Genomic DNA, 21670 nt, shown 5'->3' with positions numbered 1-21670 from the left:
TCTACAAGGAAAGTAAACAACCAAGGTAAGCATTAAGACTGCTTAGTAACTTCAAATAAAAACTAAATGATACCTTAATCATTAAGGCATAGTTAACTAATCTATTCGGAAACCAACTTAACTATCCTTGGCACATTATGACATAGCTATACAGATAACAACATCACTAATTAAATGTATTAGTTACATTCTAGAATCATAAGTAATATCACAATTTAAACAAAGTCATGTAACAATCCATATATCAAGTATAACCAAATACCATTTCATTTCCATTTCATAGTCTAATTTCCATTTTCATTCAATTGAATATCGCCCGATGGACCTATAGTAAAAAAACTTAGATACAGGAGACTAAGTTGATCACACAAGCTAACATTATATCGAGGTTACTTGTCTACTACGATACGTATAACTCGAGAATTTGCAACAAATTTTAGATATCGTAATAACATGTAAGATCTCCGATCAATCGCGCGTATAACCCTAATGACATGCCATACGTATCTTAACATTTTACTAAGTTCACTCGGACATCATTTCTGTATAAATGATAATACTAATTCTTTTACGTAATTTAATTTTTCATTTTTGAGCCATATAATCAATTAATAGTCATATTTACATATTGTATTGATTCCATATAACCAATATTTACACGAATTTACAATTCAGTCCATTTCTAGACATATGTGTCAAATTCACTAATTCTAGTCAATTCAAATATATAAACATAAATTCAAATATAATTCATACATAAAATAAAATAGAGTGGTAAGTTCCATATAAACTTACCCTAAAAATTGGGGAACAACAACCACCTCTTCTTTGAAGGAAATTGATGGCAACTGGCTTGATGTTCCCAATTCTTGCGATAGCTCCTCCTCCTACATCTCCTTCGTTATTGTTGTTGTTGTTACTATGGCTAGTGTCATTGTTCTTCTCTCTCTTCGCAACAACGAGGAGTGCCGAAACGAAGTTGAACCTTTCTTCCAAGCAACAAGCTTCATTGCATTCCTCGGGAAGTGCAAACATCGAGGGGAAGTAGAGTAAGATCTTTAATGAGTGAAACTAGTCTAAAAATTGCCACCGAATTTTTTAAAAATTGAAATTTCTTGCTTGAGATCGGCATGTCCCGCTTCAAGTACTTAGATCTTCCTCAAAAGCTCCTCTGCTAAAGGGGTTTCCATTTTCCCTTCAAACAATCGAATTCAAAGAATGGATTTTGAAATCTTTCATAACATATAAAGATTTCTCAATCTCTCTCTAAGTGACTTTAGAAACTTTCCACTTCAAGAGGTCAAATTCAAGACTAAAAAAGACTGAACATTTTCTTTTTGGACGATTTCTTGATTTCTCCGAATAGTGTTTTTTCTTCCACCAAAGCTTCTTTTATGTGTTGTTTCTTTTTCTAAGTTAAAATCTGAGGATGAAGATGAAGTCTGAATTTTTGGATTTTTTCAACTATTTATTTATTTATTTTCTTTTATTTTGGTTCATAATTAGTATTGAGTAAGTTTTATTTTAGTTCTCTAAAATAGTATGCAACACTTATAATGTGGTAAATTATGCCATGTTGCATCCAATGATTGGTACACGTGCTTAAAAAAAATGTCATGCCAGATTTCCATTAGAGCTTTTAACGGGAGTGATCAAAATTAATGAACTATGTAATGTGGGTGCCTAAATTACAAACTTCTTATTTAAGGTGCCACTTTTGATGGTTGGGTGACTATTTGTGTAGTTTACCCTTTAAAAATGTTATAATAATTTAACAAGTTTTTATAAAATTCCAATTTGCTATTTATATTATTTATGTTATATATAAAATTTTTATTATAATATCTTAAAACCTTAATCATTTAAAATCCATCCTATAACATTTACTACTTTTCAAAATAATTACTCTCATAGAAACACTCACCCAAATAAATAAAATCATCGAGTTTATTTTATTGATGTTAAGGTATAATCATATTATCTCTCATGTATCATTGATTTCATATTCAACATATGAATACATTAATAATTTGTTTTATAAAAGATTAGATTCAATTATATGTCATATTTTATATAAATAATTATAATGATTTAATTTTAATTTTAAATTCATTTACATTATCACATTCAAAACTTGAACCATACTTTCCAATGCGTGGCGAAAGTATATTTTAAATCTATTTAAATAATAATTTTATTAAGAATAAAATTTTGGTTGGATGAATAGTGTAAATTAAAATCACTAAAAGAAAATTCTTAAAATGTTTTATCCAAATCAATTATATAAGTTGTTTATATTTTAATTTGATAGTTTTTAACAATCATATTATCCAAATTTTAAAATTTTAATCTTGTTTAAATAATAATATTTAAATTCATTAATTTATGTTCTTTCTAAATTTGAATTCACCAAATATCACATGTTTATTTTCATATAATACTAAAAAGGTTAATGAAATTATCATTTGAAATTTAAAAGTTCAAAAATTATAAAGCCTAAAAATATCAAATTAAATACTTTGAATTGAACCTATATGATTAATATCAAATTTTAACTAAATATATTTAATTGTTACAGATTAAAATTTTAAAAAGAAATTAAAATTAACCAATTTAAAAATTATACAAAATAAAAATTTACCATTACTAGAAAAGAAAGACTAATTTCACAATTTATATGTAATAAAAGAGTAATAGCCTAATTTCACCATTTATATGTAAAGGAACTTCTTAAAACTCTCGATCTCTCTTCACACATCCCCGCCGCTTACTGTGTCACAGCCTCGTAATCCCTCTTTTGCCTTCAACTTTCCGACGGACAAACCGGGAAATTAATTAAGGTAATTTTTGAAACCTTGAACTCAGCTTCAACATTGATTCCTGCTTGAGTCATCAGGTTTTGAGTTGTGTTTTTTTCTTCTTCTTTTTGAAGTTAGAAAAAAAGAAAAGCAATGGAAAATTCAAACCCTCTAAGAAATTTGCGTTGCCATCACTGCGCTGGCCCTCTTTCCAAAGAGATGGTAATAATCTTTACGTACATCTTTATCTTTATCTTTTTCCTTGTTCTTTTTAATTTTCTTTTTTGGGGTTCTATGGTGCAGGAAGCAAGTGAATGGACTGTTGCTCCACTTGTTAGGGATAGTTTTTCTATGGTAAAAACTCTCCCTCCCTTTCTCTTTTTCTTTCAATGTGGACCCTTTTTTTTCGCTTTCTATTTGATCCGTTTTTGGAAATTTGGGTACTTCTGCTTCGTCTTTTATTTTGAGTATTTTTATGTTTTGGAGGATGGCTTATTTTGTGTGTTTATGATTGTTATTTTAGATTGGCTCTGCTGTTGGGGGCACTACAAGCGCATTCTATGGGTTCAACCATGGTATATGGATTTGTTTCTTCTTCTTTCACTGATTAGATATATTTCAGTTGATATGCTTTGATTTGATTATCTTGCTGTAACTTAAGTTTTTATATTACTGTCATGGGCATGGCTTCTTCAGTGACTATCTTTGTGCAATGCCTTCTATGAATTGTTGCCTTTTTACAAAAAGTGCTTCCTTTTTACACGACAGTAGTGTTCATGTTGCTTACGAAGAATCAATTTCCAAACAAGTTTCGGCATTTAATGTTTTCTATTGAGGTTTGTTTTTTCCTCGTTCAACTTCAAAATTGTGTCATTCTTCTACCGGACTAAACTGAAATTTGATCCTTGCTTGCTCATGGGGGTAAAAAACTCAGTGGTGCGCTGGTGCTTAAAGTTCCATGTTATAGATTCTATTTCTGCATCTACCATGCATGGTTGTTGCTGTTTGATGTCTATTTGACATGATCAATTAAAAGTTATTTTTGATGCCTTGCATTTAGAGAACTGAGTTTAGTTTGTCTTTCTGACATATGTTTCTTGGTGCAGTGATGCCAATAGTCAGGAGGTATGTAAAGGGGCCCATGTGGGTGCATTTCCTTGTTGGTGTAAGTTCTATATATGCCAAATCTCTTAATTTATCAATGTTTTGTTTTGAGTTGGATGTAATCTCCAGCCTTAGGATTGGTGCATAGTTTCAGATTTGCTAACTGAACTTATCTCTGGTCAAAAGCTTTCAATGTTGTGGAGGTTGTTCCAGGGTCCCTCAAGTGTTTTTGCCCTTCATTTGTTATGCTTATCAATGAACTATGTTTATTACTTGGACTTGTGGCCTGAAAGTTGGTTTCACGCTGCATTTTAGACTCTTTTCCTCGATTATGATAAATAATAAGAATTAAACTGTCCTTGTTCAGTTACTGTGCCTTATTGGTAAATATACAAGTCAATTTTGATAATCGTCTGTTAGTACTTTGGATGGGTTGTTTGTCAAGGTTGACACTTTTTCACATCCTTATGCTGCTGCCTGCATGTCAAGAACTGATTGGTTTTTGGCAGTTCCAGCTGGTTCACTACTCACCTTCCGGTCCTACATCCTTAAACATTTAAGCTGAGCTTTATGTTTATCATACTGCAGGCTATGCTCTTGTGTTTTCATTTGATATTAAAGTGTAACTTATGTACTCTGTCTTTATTTACATGCAGGCACCACCTGTGATAGTATTCTCCTCAGCTTGTGCAGGGTTGGCAGGTGAGAAAATTTCTCTTCAACGGTCATCTTATGTAATTTTTATTGAAATGATTCAGTTCTTTTGTAATGAGACTATTTCATGCATAAAAAATAGTTTTTTAATAATTATTTCTTCTTTTAATGTTTCCCAGAGATTAGTTTCATATTTAAACATGAATCTGTTCCTGTCATTAGGTTGCCTAGCCAGTGGATTTGGGTTTCTTAATAGAGATGTTGACGATTATCTTTATTGTGTGCTTCAGAAGATTTCTTAATATTTGAAAATATGTTCTATGATTTTATTGGTATATCATTTGTTTAGCATTCTGGTTGTATCTGTTTTAAGTATGTACTATTTATTCATTGTCTCAATAGGATTATAATATCATTCTTGTGTTATAAGATTTGATGAACTCTTGCTTCATCGAATTATGTTTGCTTGGACTAATGGTTGCCGCTTGGCGAATCTGATGGTATATTGATTGAAAAAAAATCCACAGGTGGTGCTGTTCCAGCCCTAGCTCAATTAGCTTCTTCGTCATACCATGCTGCATTCTCGTCTTCTTCTTCTTCATTGCCTCCATCTTCACAGGATGATAAGATGCACAAGTCTAGGACCAACTCCACTTTATAATTATACAAATATATACAGAATCTCTTTCCACATGGTTTGCATTTCTTCTATAAGAGCCTACTGCCTTGAAATTTTGTAATGTTGGAGGACACTTTTTAGTGTTTGTAAATTGTAATATAGGTTTATGTTGATGTTTAATTCTTTTCTTTTCCTGTTATAAGTTTTTTTATGTTATATGATAAAAGGGTTTTTTATTCGCTTTTTTTTACTATCATGTTAAATATACAGTTATTGCACTTTTGCATCATAATTTAGTTATGAATTTAAAAACAGGCAAACAAGTCTTGGGCTGCAAAGTATACTGCAGAAAATTTTCAGGCTAATGCCACTAAAATCATCTGAATATAAAAAAAAAAAAAAAAATCAGATACCATCTGTCTGAGGTGAACTTTCACTCCCTGGTTCCTCCGACGATGAAGCTGAAGCAGAACCACTTTGGGAACCTGGTAAGGCCAGTAAACGATCATAAGGCAATGGAATCGGGATCCAATACCGTCTTCCGGTTCCTAGCCTGTTGCCACTTCGAACATCTACAATGCCAACTCTACCTTCACTATCGATGGTGAAATTTACCTCCAACCTGGAATCATCCCAAGGCAGCTGAAACCTGCATACTGGACAAGAGCTATGATGTTCCAGCCATGGGGTAATACATCCATTATGGAATTTATGTTTACATGGCATTTCTTTTGCTTCACATCCAATCTTGATATCTTCCAAACATATAGAACACTGTAAATTGTCATCCATAGTAACATTTGGCATCGCTTCAATTGCTTCTTTCACTGCCGGTGGGGTTCCATACCGGCTCAGATTGTTCTCCGAAAAATACTGTAACAAAAGGTCCCAACCTTGTCCTATTAAGTAATCACCGAATGATGCTTGAGCAATCAAAGCCTCGTCATTGAATGGATCAGATAAGATCATTATGTTGCTCCTTTCTCTACCATTTTCAGGATTTTCAAGAGCTGAAGATCTTCTCCTCCTAAGCAGGGCTTCAAATTCACTTCCGAATTCATCACCCAATGCATCTTGTGATGAGTTGTTATCATTAATTTGATCCCTGCCAGCGATACGCAACTGCAAGCCACCTAAACTGCCAATCGAGCCGAGCAAGATTGGAACCAAAAGGGAAAGATTGTTAACTGATGCTAAATCAATACCATTGGTGTTGGGGTAATGTCTTATGCTGGACATTTCTTCCACAAATCCGGACTCACATAAAGGGCATTTTATCTCAGGTTCTGTCGTTGGATTCACCATTTGGGAGCATATGTAACACCAATACCTACCTACCATTGCATCCCCCATCTATCTACAGAACCTGCTTCAAATTATAAGGAGAGCAATGAATGTGGTTAAAAGTAAGAACAAAGCAATAATCCTTGGGGAAGATTAACATGCAGTATTCACACACCAAGCTATGCATTTTAAAGAAAAACAAGTAAAGAATCGCATTAAGAAACTAAAATATCATTTGGAAAAAGAACATTATAAAGAGATGATGTTTCTTTGCTACCTTCAAGATAGAGGATGAGGGAATTTAAGAATATTATGATATGGAAAAGATCATGAAATGAGTTTAATGGTTAAAAAGGGTAGACAAAAAGAATGGTGTCCTCTCTCCAATTTTCTTCTCTAAACCTGGTCTTAATTTTTTTAGGACATTTTTAGTTCATTACTTCTCTAACCAATCATTTCTATATGCTGCAATTGCATACTATGGTTGATGTTAAAACAGGTTATGATTCAAAAATAGTGTTGATTGGTTTTTCTTTTTCTTGTAATTCAGCAATTGGTTGGCTGCATTTCGCTTTAGGTAGATAAACTCCGCACCTCCTCCTACTTGGGCAAGTTCATGATTGATAATGACACATGGCAAACTTAAAACCTTCTTGAAACAAAAATCTTAGATTTCAGATTTTTTTTAGATGTTGTAAACATATGCAACTGACCTTGACAAGGGTAAATCTTATACACACAAATGATGTCTTCAAAGCATATTCCACTCCATAATATTACATGAAACTTACAATCCTTGTTGAAACTAAGACTACTCTTTAAACAGTTTGGAGTCCCGAAAAGACCAAATTCGCACAACAAAGCTTTCGTTCCCAAAATATTTGGTAAAAAGAAACACAATGACAGCGGTCAGGGCATTTGTAAAAGTACCCCATGGTGAGACAACCTTTTTCCTTCTATTTCAAACCTGTAGCACTAGTTTTAATGTGCCAGATTAAACAAGAAATCCTAGAATTATAACTGAAAGAGGAACTATGGAAAGCAAGAAATAGCAAAATTTCAACTTGAATTAGCTGGGGTGCGCCAGGCCTGAGCTATAGTGCAACGCTTAGGCGACGCACGAAAGCCCCAGTAGCAAGCTACTGTGGTGAGCTTTCCCCCTAAAAAAATTAATTTAATATCGTGTGGGCCATTGGCCCACGTATCAGATATTAAACTGATAAGAACAGATACTACACTTGATCTTAGCCAAAAGGCCGAGAAAGGTATGCTTGTTCCAAGCCAAGCTCGCTCCTTTTATAAGAAGTCTCCTGCTTCCTACTGTCATCCGAGCCTGATGTGGGAGAAATAGGCTTTGCTTAGCTGTGATGATTGCATAGGGTTTGTCCTCAAACCTTCCTTTCAAGGGAATGTTATTCAACAAGTAATGAGAATATAAGGAAAATAAACAATTATTCAAGATATTTCCTTTGAAGTCATGTGACTGCCAAATTTAGGATAATCCCTTATAACATCATTCAAAATCAAATTCTATATCAAAATTATACTTAAATTAAAAATTGTGGTTTTAAAATATATATATATATATATATATATATATATATATATATATATAGGAGAAATCTACTTATAATATTCTAAAATTAGAGTAGTTTTACACACTTTAATATTTTTTTGTACAGTTAATATTTTAATAATTCAATAGTCATATTTCACACTCCATTTATATAGATCATGCATGTCAAGTTTGGAGTAAATTAAAAAAATAACTATTTGTTTTATATAAAAAAACTTCCTCCGTTAAATATATATTAATATAGACAATCTTTTAGATTGATATAACAAATATATCATATCAATTCATGAATTTACATACATGATAAAAACAAATATCTTAATAAATTCAACAGTTAAATTATTAATATATATATATTGTTACAAAAAGGAGAGAAATCCTCTAAACTTGAACTATCCTTGGCTAAGGCCGACCAATATTGTCATCATGAACATGGTTTAGTACTTCCTATGGTGGTCAAACAAAAGAGTGAACACCTAATGGGTAAAGATAAGCCGTAGAAGTTAAGCCATCCACAACTTTGTTCCCTTTTCTATATGTATGATGTACTTTTAACATCCCAAAATTATTGTAAAATCATAATAATAGCCCAAAGAATCGTTGAGTGATGCTGAGCTATATTTCGAATAAACTGAGTCATAATTAAATTATCCATTTCTAGAATAATACAACGTAGACCAATATCCCATACAAGCTTGAGGTTATCTAACGCACCCCATAGTTATGCTTTCACAACATAACAAAAAAGTGGCGTGTAACACAAGGACTTCTTAAGAGGTCACTATTCTAGTACTACTTTCGTCCAAATACACTTAGGGTGCGTTTGTTTGCTGTAAAATGGTTTCCGGAAAACATTTTACACCATTTCCGGTGTTTGTTTGGGGGAAAATGAATTCTTTTAGGAAACCATTTTCCAAAACACGGTAAAATCAAGCCCATTCCTCCGGAAATTGTCTTACGGCTTCAAAATTGGTAAGACATTTTCCATTCTTCTCTAAGCAGGCATTTTCTGTTCTCTTCTAAGCAGCAGACATTTTCCATTCCTCAAAGCTTCCGCCTTTCCTCATCTCTGCCTTGCCATCTCTGTCTCTCAGCATCTTCCTTCTCCATCTTTCTGCTCCATAGATCTGTCGGTGAGTCACCCAAAAGATTCAAGTTTTTTTATGAAATTGGTGGTTTTTTGCTGGATTTTCCAGAAATCGGAAGAAGGATGAAAACTCATCCTCTTCTTCCCTACACCACTCGACCCCCAATTCTTCACTACAGGGAAGCTTTCCCTTTTAATTTTCTTGCTATTTTCTCTATAAAAATCTCACCATTTCTACCTTCAAAGCTTTAGTTAGTAGATGCGATTGACCCGATTCATTTCTTATCTCTTATCGTTTTTTTATTTGTTTATTCCTTAGTTGGAATTTTAACTTTATTTTATCGCATTTTGTTGTGTAATTTTAGGGTTGCTGAATTTCTTAAACGAAAGCTTAATACTTTAATGTTCACTTCTTTTTGTATAGTTAATGATTATCATCATTTACGTTACCGTGGATTTTAGAAACCCCATAACTATTCTTACATCGTTGTATTGTGTTTCCATTGTCGATTTTATTAGGCATTCATGGCTGTCTGTTAACTTGCTTGGGGCGTTTTTGAGCTTTCATATAGGATAACAGATTAGTAGCGTCCCATGTGGAGATTTTAGCTTCACCAGTGGTTAAATAATCCTTTTTTTTTCATGGAGACAGTAGATGTTGAGCTGAAGTGGACTAAGAGCATTTCCAGTTCCTCTAATTTTTAAGTAGTTTCTGAGTACAATGATGTTCCTCTAATTTTTGCAAGGCTATTGAGCACCCAACTTTTTTAGCACTTACAAGACCATTGTGTGATCTGTATTCAACTTATTCCTCCCCTTCTAGTTGCAACGATAAAAGAAACTCAGGGTATGTAGATGTTGTTGTAGTTCTGAATGACGTGGGTCTTATTTACTGGAGTAAATTGTTAATGCTTTTATTCCTTTGCATTATAATTGATTCAATGGTTTAGTTTTAGTATTGAGTTAATGGATTAAAAGGAAGTATTGAGGTGATTATCCTTACTGTTAAGTTTTTGTTTAAAAATGTCAAATAGAGAGACTTTATGCTTGAGATTTGATCTTTTATTTCTTGAATATTAAAATTGTTTGCAACTCATATATATAGAGTTTATGCTTGAGAAACAAACCAATCAAAATACCAATAAGACTTTCAGTTCAATCCAAATTTCCTTAGAAAATTCAATGTTAAAATGACTACTAGAAGATCTCTGCCATAACCAGCTTTTATTGTTTAGTTCAAAACTTAAAAGTTGATAATTTTTAACTTTTCTTTAATTTTCTATTTTACTGATTTTTTAAAATACTACATATAGGGTCTGCATTTGTTTGGCAAGATCTCCTTTCCGTGCAACAAGCCAATATGCATGGCATCGTCTATCTGATATTTGTGATCCCGCTTTCTCAAATGATTTGAGAAGCAAAATTTTCCCCCATTTGAATCTAATTTAACCATCTTGATTGGAAGGAAGGAAGGAATAACTTTTAGTCTAATGGCTCTGCTTTAAAAACATGAAGTTATTATGAATTTTGGCCACTAGATTGAGAATTTTCCATCCTCCCCCTGTTTCATTTTCCCAACCTAGCATTAGCAAATCTTAATCCTTGTTGTGATCCCATTGTTGTTTTTAACATTTATCTTTCAAGCATTTTGGATACTGTCGTTTTGTGCAAATTTCTTGCTGATTTCTATATCAATTAAGAGGAGCTCATCTCTTGTGTTTGGGGTCTTGTTTAGAAGATTTTTGCCCCTCATGATGTCTTTCTTCCTTATGAGCTGTTGTAAATAACCTGCTTTTTGTCATTTCTTTCTTCCTTACTATTTAAGCATACGTAAAGCGTTCAGGAATTGTTCTTCCAAAAGTTCAGTTTTTTTTAAAAAAAATTTAAAAACCAATGAACTAAACCAAGCAAAATTTAATTTCAGTCATGAAACTTCTCATAGTGTACTGGTTAATGGGCTTACAAGTAGAGAAAAATTTATCGCAATTCGCGACCCCGTATATTATAAATGGCAAAGAAAATCTGAACACAAAAAAAATTTGGCAGAAATAAAACTTATATAGGCTTGTAGCAGCCATCTTCAGTCGACTATGGTGGGCCATTTACATTCTATTTTTATTCAAGTCACATTTGAATATATAAACTAAATAAAAATTTGGTATAACATTATTTAATTGTATTGTAAATGCCAATATTAGCAATTCAGGTACAACAATAGCAAAAGCAGCTTTTTTGCGTTTTCTTCTTTAACTAAGGTCGCTTTATGGACAAGCTTAGTCCAATTTTTAGCCTTAGAAATTGAAGTGACAGAACCGATTTTTTCATTTTTCAACTTTCAATGCTTTCATTTTTCATTCTTTCATTTTAAGTGGTACTTTCAATTATAATTAGCTTGATATGTATGTATGCACTCTTAGTCATGGTAACTTTATGTGATCTTATGAAAATCTTGCATCTTTTTGTAGTGATCATATATTTGTGTGGCATTATTTTGTGTAGATGGATCGTAATCAACATCAAACTACAATTGTCGGAGTCGTGGCTTCAGTTTTAGCTTTTGGGGCTCTTTGGATTAAAAAATTAGAAACTAGGAAGAAAATTGCTTCTCGCTCTCGTGTGAATCGAGATTATGAAAGAGAAAATTATATTAATAGTATTTTATATAGTGGTGACCAGGATTGTATTGATGTGATAAGGATGAGACCGATCGCTTTTTTTAATTTGTGTGATATTCTTAGTAGGAATCATTTGTTACAATCAACAAAATCTGTGAATATTAGGGAGAAAGTAATTATATTTTTACATATAATTGGTCATAATGTAAGGTTTCGAGTGATTGGATCTAGATATTATAGATCAACTGAGACAGTTCACCGTTACTTTAGGGTTGTATTGAGAGCTATTTTGAAATTGTATAGACTAGTTATTAGATTACCTGATGAGTCAACTCCTAGTGAAATTAGAAACAATCCAAGGTTTTATCCTTATTTTAAAGATTGTATTGGAGCATTAGATGGAACTCATATTCGTGCATCCGTTCCACTTAGCATGTAAGGAAGATTTCGTAGCCGTAAAGGGGGAACGACACAAAATGTATTGGCTGCCATTACATTTGATTTGAAATTTTCCTATGTTCTAACTGGTTGAGAAGGTAGTGCAATGATTCTCGTATTTTAAGTGATGCACTTTCACGTCCAAGAGGATTAAGAATTCCGGAAGGTAATATTCATCATAAAATAGCAAATAGTTCTAATAAGCTCATAATTTATTAGTATTAATTATGTATTGTAAAATTGTAGGTAAATATTATCTTGCTGATGCTGGATATGGCATCCGAAATGGATGTATTACCCCATATCGTGGTGTCCGATATCATTTAAAAGAGTTTGGTGCTGAAGAGCCTGAAAATGCAAAGGAACTCTTTAATCTTCGTCATTCATCATTACGAATCACTGTTGAATGTGTTTTTGGGATTTTGAAGAAACGGTTTCGTGTATTAGATCTTTGAACCATTTTGGAATTTTCAAACTCAAGTAGATATAGTTTTGGCTTGTTGTATCATTCATAATCATATAATGGGAGTTGATCCTAGTGATTTACTTAATCAAGGATTATACGAGGCATCTGAGTCTGATTTGATAATATCAACTCTCACGGAGTGAGAAGAAAGACAAGAAGCAAGAGAATGGTCTGCTAAGAGAGATGAAATTGCACAAACTATGTGGACTGATTATATGGCTAGAAATATTTAGGTTTAGGGCTTAGGGTTGTTGTTTCTATGTTATGTATGTTTTAGTATTAAAATTTTTTGAATGTTGTTTTTGTAAATGTTGGTTGGATAATGATATTGAAATTTTAGTTTGTTGGATTTTGATATATGTCTTAAATTTATTAGATATTGATTATGTTTTAAGCTTGTTGGATATTGAATTTATTATTATGTTTTAAGCTTGTTGGATATTGAAATGGTTGAATTTATTTTGTAGAATGGGTAAGGGCAACAAAGAAGGGACCTCCAAGCAATTTAGGTGGACAAAACCGATGGAACATGTTTTCCTTGAAATTCTAGTAGAGGAGGCTCGAAAAGGAAATAAACCTTCTAATACTTTCAGAGCAGTTTCTATTAATCGAGTTGTTGACGCCATTTCAGAAAGATTCCAAGTCCAATGCGATGCGAAGCATGTGGAAAATCATTTGAGGACAGTAAAAAACCAGTGGCAGATTATATGTAAAATTCGAGCTGAAAGTGGTTTTGGATGGGATGATAACATGAAAATGATCACATGTGATAGAGCGACATATGATGCAGCAGTGATGGTAATATATGTATATATATATGTTAAGTATATTTCAATTGTTTTTTACTTGTTATTCTAATTGTGTATAATATCCAACAGGCACACAAGAAGTATGAACCATTTTTGAATAAAAGCATTGATCATTATGATGAAATGGCTGTGGTTGTTGGCAAAGATATGGCAACAGGGAGTTTTGCCAGAACATTTGCTGACATAGATTTGGATGATGGTAATGAAGATTCAATGCCTGTAGACTGCAACAATGAAGAGGCTGAAGAGGTAAGAACAAATGTATCTTCATCTGGCACATCCAAACGTAAAAGAAAAAGTGGTCAAGAAAGTCTCGTTGATGAACAAATTAAATTTGTGGGTGAACAACTTGGCAAAATTGCTAATGCTTTGGAAAAATTTACTGCCGATAATACATCACAGCTTTACGAACAAGTGATGTCGATGGAGGAAGAAGGATTTGATGAAGACTTCTTGTGTTCTGTGCTTGATTATCTAGGGAGTCATGAATCAGAGGCCAAACTTTTTTTAGTTAAAAATAAGACGCATAAAAAAATTTGGCTTCAAAAATTTTCTCAGGGTTGAAGATATTGATACATTTATGTGGTGTAATATTATGCACTTGGACAATGTTCTTACTATGTGGTGTACCATTAATTATGTATTTGGATATATGTGGTGTAATATTATGCACTAGACAATGTTGTTACTATGTGGTGTACCATTAATTATGTATTTGGATAATAATATTATTTCTAGTACTCATTGTGGTTTCAGTAGCAATTTATAATTATTCAATACTTGTTTTTTAACACAATTACAAATAATTTATTTGATATTAGTTTTTTCAATTTATAACGATTAATATTGTAGCTTAATAATTGAGTATTATTATAATTAAATCATTGCAATATATGTAAAACAATTTATTAATATATATTAATAAATGTATATTAATATATGTAAAACAACTTTTCCGGAAAATATTTTGAAATCGCCAAACAAATGAGAAAATATTTTACAGATTTACCAAACACCAGAAAATATTTTCCAGTAAATCATTTTACAGAAAAGTAAAACATTTTCCAGAAATCATTTTACGGAAAATATTTTAGTGCCAAACAAACAGACCCTTAACTTCAAAGTTCTGATGAGATTGTTAAAATATTAATTGTATAAAAAATTATTAAAATGTGTAAAACTATAATTTTACACGTAAACTTTTCTCCTATATATAATTGACTTTGTAGAAAAAAAAAACTCAAAACTAACTTCAAGGGCAAAAAGTTGAAAGTCACAATTACTACAATCGCCTGTGGCAGTAATATGCCAAAAGCAACAATTATTCTAAATTGCTGACATAGTTTGAAATAAGTTTCTAAAATATATGTTGACATTAGCTAATTAGATGTATATTCAAAAACATGAAAAACTTAAGTTATCCATAATGTATCTTGAACGAATTCTTTTTACAAATGAAAATAAAATAATCTATATATACTAGAAATCTTATTACACGCATAAAATAATAAATTTAGAGCATAAATTTGTTATTTAAAATAATATATAATAAATAATAAAATGTATGATTTGAAAGCGGTTAATAGTAACACATGAAATATGTACCTTATTAAAATGAAAAAATTAGATTAAATTGTTTATCAAGGTGTTGTCATCTATATTGAGTCGATGTCGAGTTAACTTGTAACTTGTAACATCCATTCAATCAAATGCATATATATATATATATATATATATATATATATACAACTTATGGATGTACTAAAGTGTGCATAATAACATTAAAATGCATAAAATCAAAATAAAGTTTTAATTTAGTGGTAAATTAAATGCATAAAATCCTACCATATCCTTATTTTACTGTTTTTTAAGTGAAAAGACTAAAATACCCTCAAATAATATTACATATTTTAATTACGGGAGAACATTCCTGTTACTTCCTAATTGAGTTGGTGACTCAGTTAAGAGTAACATTGATTCAGTGAGGAGCTTAAATAATAGTATAGATAAACAAACTTTTATAGTATATTCCTCACAAATAATCACACAAAAAAAAGTCGATTGAGTCTTAACTCGATTGGCATGGGCATTGTTACCAATGCAGGAAGACGTGGGTTAGAGTGCACTGAAGCGTATTATCTTCCTATTTATAGATTGAGGAGGAGCCACAGGTAATTTTAAGTATTGTGTCAAAAAGAGTAGATATGATCAAGGCATATAATGAGATTATTAAAAAATATATGAAAAATATAACATATAATGAAATGTAAAACATCAAGGGTTGATTTTTTTAGAATTAAATATTTTGATTCACTAAATTGACACTTGATCAACGTGGCCTAAATTTTAATAATGACGTTTGAAGATTAAAATTTAACCAAAATTTAAAATTTGGTATATATTTTTGTTGGTCATCCTAAGATATTTCAGGTATGTGATAACCTCCCTACTAAACCAAAACATTTTTCATCTCAACGAGCCTAGCCAAAAAAATTACATACTAAAAATACAAAATTAGTATTGAGTTGAATCTTTGATTATATATGAAAGTTGGTTAATTTTTGCCTTTATATTCACTCAATTATAACTGGTAGAAATAATTACTTAAAAATAGTAGAGATGGACGTTAAAAAATTGTTCAATTTAGTTCAAAAATTTATTATATTACAAGGCCTTGTCGAAAGAGTAATCCAATAAGTACAAGTGTGATTTAAGTTCAGCTCACTTGTCAAGCTGCAACATCTCTCGTATACTTCAAACTAAATTAATTTTCCTATAAGTCTTTCCCTCTAACATGTTTGATGTAAACTGATGAATATATAATTCAATTTACTTACAATTTTGTGTTCAAAGAAACAGTTCATAAATGAACAAAAAGTGCTCTCTAATTTGCACCCTTAACCTAAACACAACGTTCACTATATATGCAAAAAAAGGCTTGGTTAATTATAATAAATAATAATCACAAATCCAACTAAAATAGCTATCTAAAATGGTGTTCGATAAAATGTATATTTAAAAAGATCTTGTCATCAAATTTCTTGAAGATTAAATCTTCTATATAAGGGAACTTTGATTGTATTGAAAGATTAAATCCATTCTATACTTATCTCAATTCTTGCATGTAAAGTCTTCATTGATTTGATGATAAAATGTCTTGAAAGATCAATAATTAAAGGTCGACTTATTTGGTCAAAACATACCAATTAAATAAGGTAAGTTACAATGTTGCTAACTTTTTCTTAAGTTGCAATTAGTATTGAAGATGACACTTATAACTTGCACTCTCTCTCCCTTTGTCATTTTTGAACAAAAACTTAGTAGCATTTCAAGTAAGGATTACCAACTTAATACTCCCCATCTAACCATTTACTTAACCATGAATTTAAACCATGGAATAAACTATTAATACAAGGTAACAAAAGGTATTGACAATTAAATCACATAGTATTAAAATATCATAGAAAAGATGGGCAAGATTAAGTAATCAACAAAAGACATTCCATCAAATACCATGATTTGTAAATCACCAAAAAGTCCAAAATGAAACAAACTTCAATATCTACAAATAAAAAAAAAAAATCCATCATCAATAAACAAGTCAGCTACCAACTCTCCAATTCTATGCTCCTCCCTTTGAACTTACTCTCCCTCCTTATTTTTTCAAAAATGCCAAAAAAGGCATTCAATTTTGTTGAGCAAACAGGTTTGTATCGATAAGCTTAGTTCTTTGACCTTAAATCATTTTCAACTGCTGCTTATGATATTAGATGTCATTATCAAGGCAGGCTAACTCTTAACTTGGGCAATGCTCATTGGTTTGGCACAGGTTGAGTCAGTTGCAACTGGGTCATGGGACTTGACCAACATTTGGATTTTTCTTTATCAAAAAAAGGGGGAGATATGTACAGTTACGGGGAGAGGCATAGTTGATTTTTGGTTGGTGTTGTTGAATTTGGTTGATAACTTTCTTGTTGATTTATGATGGTTGATTGTTGAACTTCTTATTTTGTTTGTACTTAATTCTAAACGGTAAGATACTTAGGGCACTTGTGCTATCTTATTGTCATGTTTACTTTTGTTAATGCTATCAGCCTTGATGCATTAATGATTGGTTTCATAGCTATTGATTAAGGGGGAGTTTGTGTTATTATCTTGCTTGAAGTAATTTACTGTAATGTTTTTTTTTTTTTTTTGTAAAAAAATGCTAAACGGGAGAATGTTAATACACGTTGCACCATCCATCTCAACCCACTTTGCAATTGGACAATTGTGTAACCTGCATATATGTTGGCATATTTTGACTCAAACCTTACGATTATTTTCTTTACATCTTTTTGAGGATTTTGAGTAATAATTAATTGGATTGAATTATGGTGAATATAAATCAACAAAGGACTACAAGCCAAAAAAACCTATTTAAAGAAAACCAGTTTATGTATTGACCGCGTGCATGTGCACATAAAACAAACAATTTTATAAAGTAAATTTAAAGTGCGGTTTTACTGCAAGCGTATAAGTTAGTTGTAATATTTATAGTTTCGATGGAACATGAAGTATTCCAAGGGGTCGGACCCAAAGGAGATGTTGATTGAGTAATAAATAGCGCACACTATAGAGTCTAAATGGCTACTGGTATGATTTTATAGTACGAAAAATCATAACGAGAAAGTTTTGCTAGAAAATTAAATATGCTAATGTAGGGACCAAATTGTAAAGAGTACAAAACTGCGAGATTAACCAATAAATGACTAATGGTGGTTGGTTGATTTCAATGTGGTTCCCCGATCTTCGAATGAGGCACTTAAATTGCTTAAATTACTAAGTGGCTCAATTTTATCTCTTAATTTCAATTTTACCAACTTAGAAAAATTAATCTGGTTTATCTCTCGATCTCACTGGTTAATTCGGGACTAATGAATTGGTGCACAACAAGATTACCTCTCGGTTTCACTTGTCTAGATATTCCCTTAAGGGCGTCAATTCCTAAGTTTTTAGGTCTATTCAATTTAGTCCAAATTATTACGATCTAGTCACTGTCCAAAAAATCAACTTACTCACATCTCCATCAACCAACCCCTATTAGGGTTTAGCTACTCATGCTGAAAATAAAGCCAATGGACATGGAAATGAAAAGCAAAGAAATAAAAGTAAAGCTTAAGAAAAATATAAAAATTTAGATTTTTATGCAAGAAAACTTAACGAACATGAAACTGAAGGCATTCAATAAGAAAATCTAAAGCAGTAAACATAAAAGGAACAAAATTTAGTTGATTTAAAATAAAAGAAACTGAAATACATTAAATTAAAACTAGAAATGTCTTACAAGCAAGGTACAAGGACTGAAAGTGCAAATAAACTCAAACTACAGTGATAACTAACTTAATTAACACTAAGAACAAGAAAGAGGTGTAAAAACATAAACTCTAAAATTAAGAAAGAAGAAGAGAAAATAAAAACCCTAGAAAAATTGCATAAAAATTAAGTGAAAACCTAGAAAAACTAAAGTTAAAAACTAAACTAATGTGTGCCTCCTCTCTCCTCAGCCAAAATTAGTTGTTTTAGGCCGATGGCTGATGAAATTTCATTGCCAAAATTGCCCCTACAAGGGCTGTGTAATTGGTGCGTTGGGTGGACAAAGACTACCCTTTTTGTCCAACTTTGTCCCTTCACAATATCGGTATAGCAATAACCCAGTCAGTTTCGAAATTGAGGGTCTTCTTTGAGGGTAGATATCGTGATACCCAAAGTGGAAATCGCGATACTACTGAAGGGTGGTCTCCAATCTTCAAGTCTGTTGGAGGTATCATAATTTTAAGGTTTGGATATCGCAATACTCTTTCCTTTGGTGCTGTTTTCACTCGTTTTCAACCTCCAACACGTCCCTATACGACTCAACCACACGTTAGGGCCCCCAATGGCACATTGGCTAAATTGGGTCACAAAAATGAGTAAAAACGAGAAGTTTACACTTATTAACTTAAAATCTAAAAACTACGAAAAAGACGTTGCTTTGCTTGAGAATAAACTCCTTAAGTACACTAGGAAAGCCTAATTTGTCATTTCACACTATGGCAAATCATGTATGAATTAAAGAGAGCATTTTAATTAAAGGAACTTGTATTAAGTACAATTTAATTGCAAATATTTTATTTTCTTGTTCAGTTTGTAACTCAACTTTTTAGGAGAAAATTTTAGTTGATGGTGATCTTAGTTGAAGTAGAAGAGTAAAGTTGCAGCTTGGTGGGTGAGTAAAACTTAGATCATGTCATGAAGTGTTGATTCATAGTGGGTTACTTTTTGGGTAAGACCCCGCAAATATAGGAATGAGTTTCAAATTACATGACCAATTCTTATGTCTGTCATATTGTTTTACTCTTTTAATTGTTTCTTTAGTTGCAACTTAATTTACAATTGAAAAACAACTCAACTCTAATAGATTCTTCAAGTTTGTGAATCCAATATATTTTTATTTTTCTCACATTTAATTATTTTTATTTGAATTAAAATAATTGAGCTTTTTATATAAACGATTCGTACTTGATAACTTATAATATTTTTCTTATTAATTAGAATTTTAAATCCATGACAGTTAATTATTCTAATACTTAAGATGGATGGTATGGTTGTGTATGTCAAATTATGAAGTTTATTGATGTATTTAGTCTAAATGAGCCCCATTTGTGTGTTTGTTGACTTGAATTGAGTCTCTCTAGTTTTAATAAGAGAAATAATTTCAATGAGGTTACTCTTCGTTACTGAAAATATAATAAAAGATTAGTTGCAAGGCGAGATGTCAATACTTGTAATTAATTTATTAAAGAGTATTGAAATTTACCTTTGCATCGATGTAAAATTGAGATTTTACTTTGATTGGATTTACGTTAGATTGATTTCTCAAATTTTATTTTTAATTTCAAAAATCTTCTTATTTTATTTTATTGAAGAAATAAAATTTTTCCGATGCGTATGAAAATGACCCTAGTCACTGTTATTTACCTATCTTTTCTAGTAAAACTTTTATTTTGTTGGATTTAAAATCCGTCATTTTGCTTAACTAAATTTCTCAAAATCACTTTTTGAAAAAAATAATGTAAATAAAAATTCTATTCAACTTTTACATACGAAATTGCGCATTTCCTTAAAATTTGTTCTTCTATAAGCAGTACTAAATGATATCATATGAACAATCTTCTTTAAGTCTCATGAAAGTCAACTCTATAACGTGACTCAGATTTGACTTATATTTTCTTGTCCAAATAAAGCGAGTGAAAGTGCCTATGTATGATATGCATCTCCTATCCTTTCAAGGGTTTCAGAAAGCTCCACGTAATAAAGATTATGTTTCACCAAAACCTTTGTTTTTTGTCAAATTTGAGCTACTCGAGGATGTTATCTTAACCAATGCAACATTCTCAGCTGGTTGTTAAAAAGATACAAACCCAATAAGTACCTTTTACCTACATATTCTTAACAAAGAGGAGGTCTACAATTTCTTCTATACAAAGCTTCAAATTTGTGGAAGCGAATCATAAGAAATCAAGAACAATAATTTACGTACTTCAAGCTATCTTTTCAATGCTAATGTTGTTTATGAATTTGTTGATACACGTGACTATATCTTTGGTACGTAACTCTAATTGCATTAGCACAAACTAAATTTCACCACCAAACAATATGGTGATGCTTCTTAACTGCTTAATAGTCGATCGGGAAAGACATTTAGCGGATATAATAGTTTCAATTAGTATACTGCATTATTCATTATACTTATTTCAACAACTATCTAGTATGATAAATTTGAACACAAGAAATATGAAATTTTGTAGAAGTTCATAGACACATGGTACTTCTAAAAAATAACTGGTTAGAATATACAAATTCCATATAATCAGACATTAAACTAATAAGAACAGATACTACACTTGATCTTAGCCAAAGGCCGAGAAAGGTATGCTTGTTCCAAGCCAAGCTCGCTCCTTTTATAAACTCCCTACTGTCATCCGAGTCTGATGTGGGAGAAGTAGACTTGGCTTAGCTGTGATGATTGCATCAAGGGTTTCTCCTCAAATCTTCCTTTCAAGGCAATGTTATGCAACAAATAATGAGAATGTAGGGAAAATAAACAATTATTCAAGGAGACTATTCATATGCAGTTAAACTTTTGTCTATTATTTTCCAATGAGAACGGAACATGTTAAACCATCACAACGTATATGT

General features: G+C 31.6%; 3 protein-coding genes, 1 non-coding gene and 1 pseudogene across 4 annotated transcripts; 2 read left to right on the top strand and 3 right to left on the bottom strand.

The window, feature by feature from the left end:
- The first annotated feature begins 2703 nt into the window (after positions 1 to 2703).
- Positions 2704 to 5411, top strand: LOC105804508 (uncharacterized). The gene is made up of 7 exons (XM_012637153.2): positions 2704 to 2840; positions 2933 to 3020; positions 3102 to 3152; positions 3322 to 3373; positions 3905 to 3963; positions 4559 to 4604; positions 5084 to 5411. Exons 2-7 carry the CDS (start codon positions 2952 to 2954, stop codon positions 5215 to 5217), a joined length of 411 nt encoding a protein of 136 aa, XP_012492607.1. The 5' UTR covers positions 2704 to 2840; positions 2933 to 2951; the 3' UTR covers positions 5218 to 5411.
- Positions 5412 to 5580: 169 nt separating this feature from the next.
- LOC105804507 (E3 ubiquitin-protein ligase SIRP1) lies at positions 5581 to 6534 on the bottom strand. Its single transcript, XM_012637152.2, has one exon. The coding sequence runs from the start codon at positions 6526 to 6528 to the stop codon at positions 5581 to 5583; it is 948 nt and encodes a 315-aa protein (XP_012492606.1). The 5' UTR covers positions 6529 to 6534.
- Positions 6535 to 7532: 998 nt separating this feature from the next.
- On the bottom strand, positions 7533 to 7728 carry LOC128035012 (U2 spliceosomal RNA). Its single transcript, XR_008191416.1, has one exon. It is a non-coding gene; the product is annotated as a U2 spliceosomal RNA (small nuclear RNA).
- Positions 7729 to 13076: 5348 nt separating this feature from the next.
- On the top strand, positions 13077 to 14152 carry LOC105793224 (uncharacterized). The gene is made up of 2 exons (XM_052624512.1): positions 13077 to 13439; positions 13520 to 14152. The coding sequence occupies exons 1-2, from the start codon at positions 13110 to 13112 to the stop codon at positions 14012 to 14014; spliced, it is 825 nt and encodes a 274-aa protein (XP_052480472.1). The 5' UTR covers positions 13077 to 13109; the 3' UTR covers positions 14015 to 14152.
- Positions 14153 to 21291: 7139 nt separating this feature from the next.
- On the bottom strand, positions 21292 to 21405 carry LOC128035068 (U2 spliceosomal RNA; annotated as a pseudogene).
- Positions 21406 to 21670: the final 265 nt, after the last annotated feature.

This window comes from Gossypium raimondii, chromosome 11 (assembly GCF_025698545.1).
Source record: "Gossypium raimondii isolate GPD5lz chromosome 11, ASM2569854v1, whole genome shotgun sequence".
NCBI classification, from domain to species: Eukaryota; Viridiplantae; Streptophyta; class Magnoliopsida; order Malvales; family Malvaceae; genus Gossypium; species Gossypium raimondii.
Note: the sequence above shows the minus strand (reverse complement) of the source record. Positions and strands in the feature narration are given on the sequence as shown.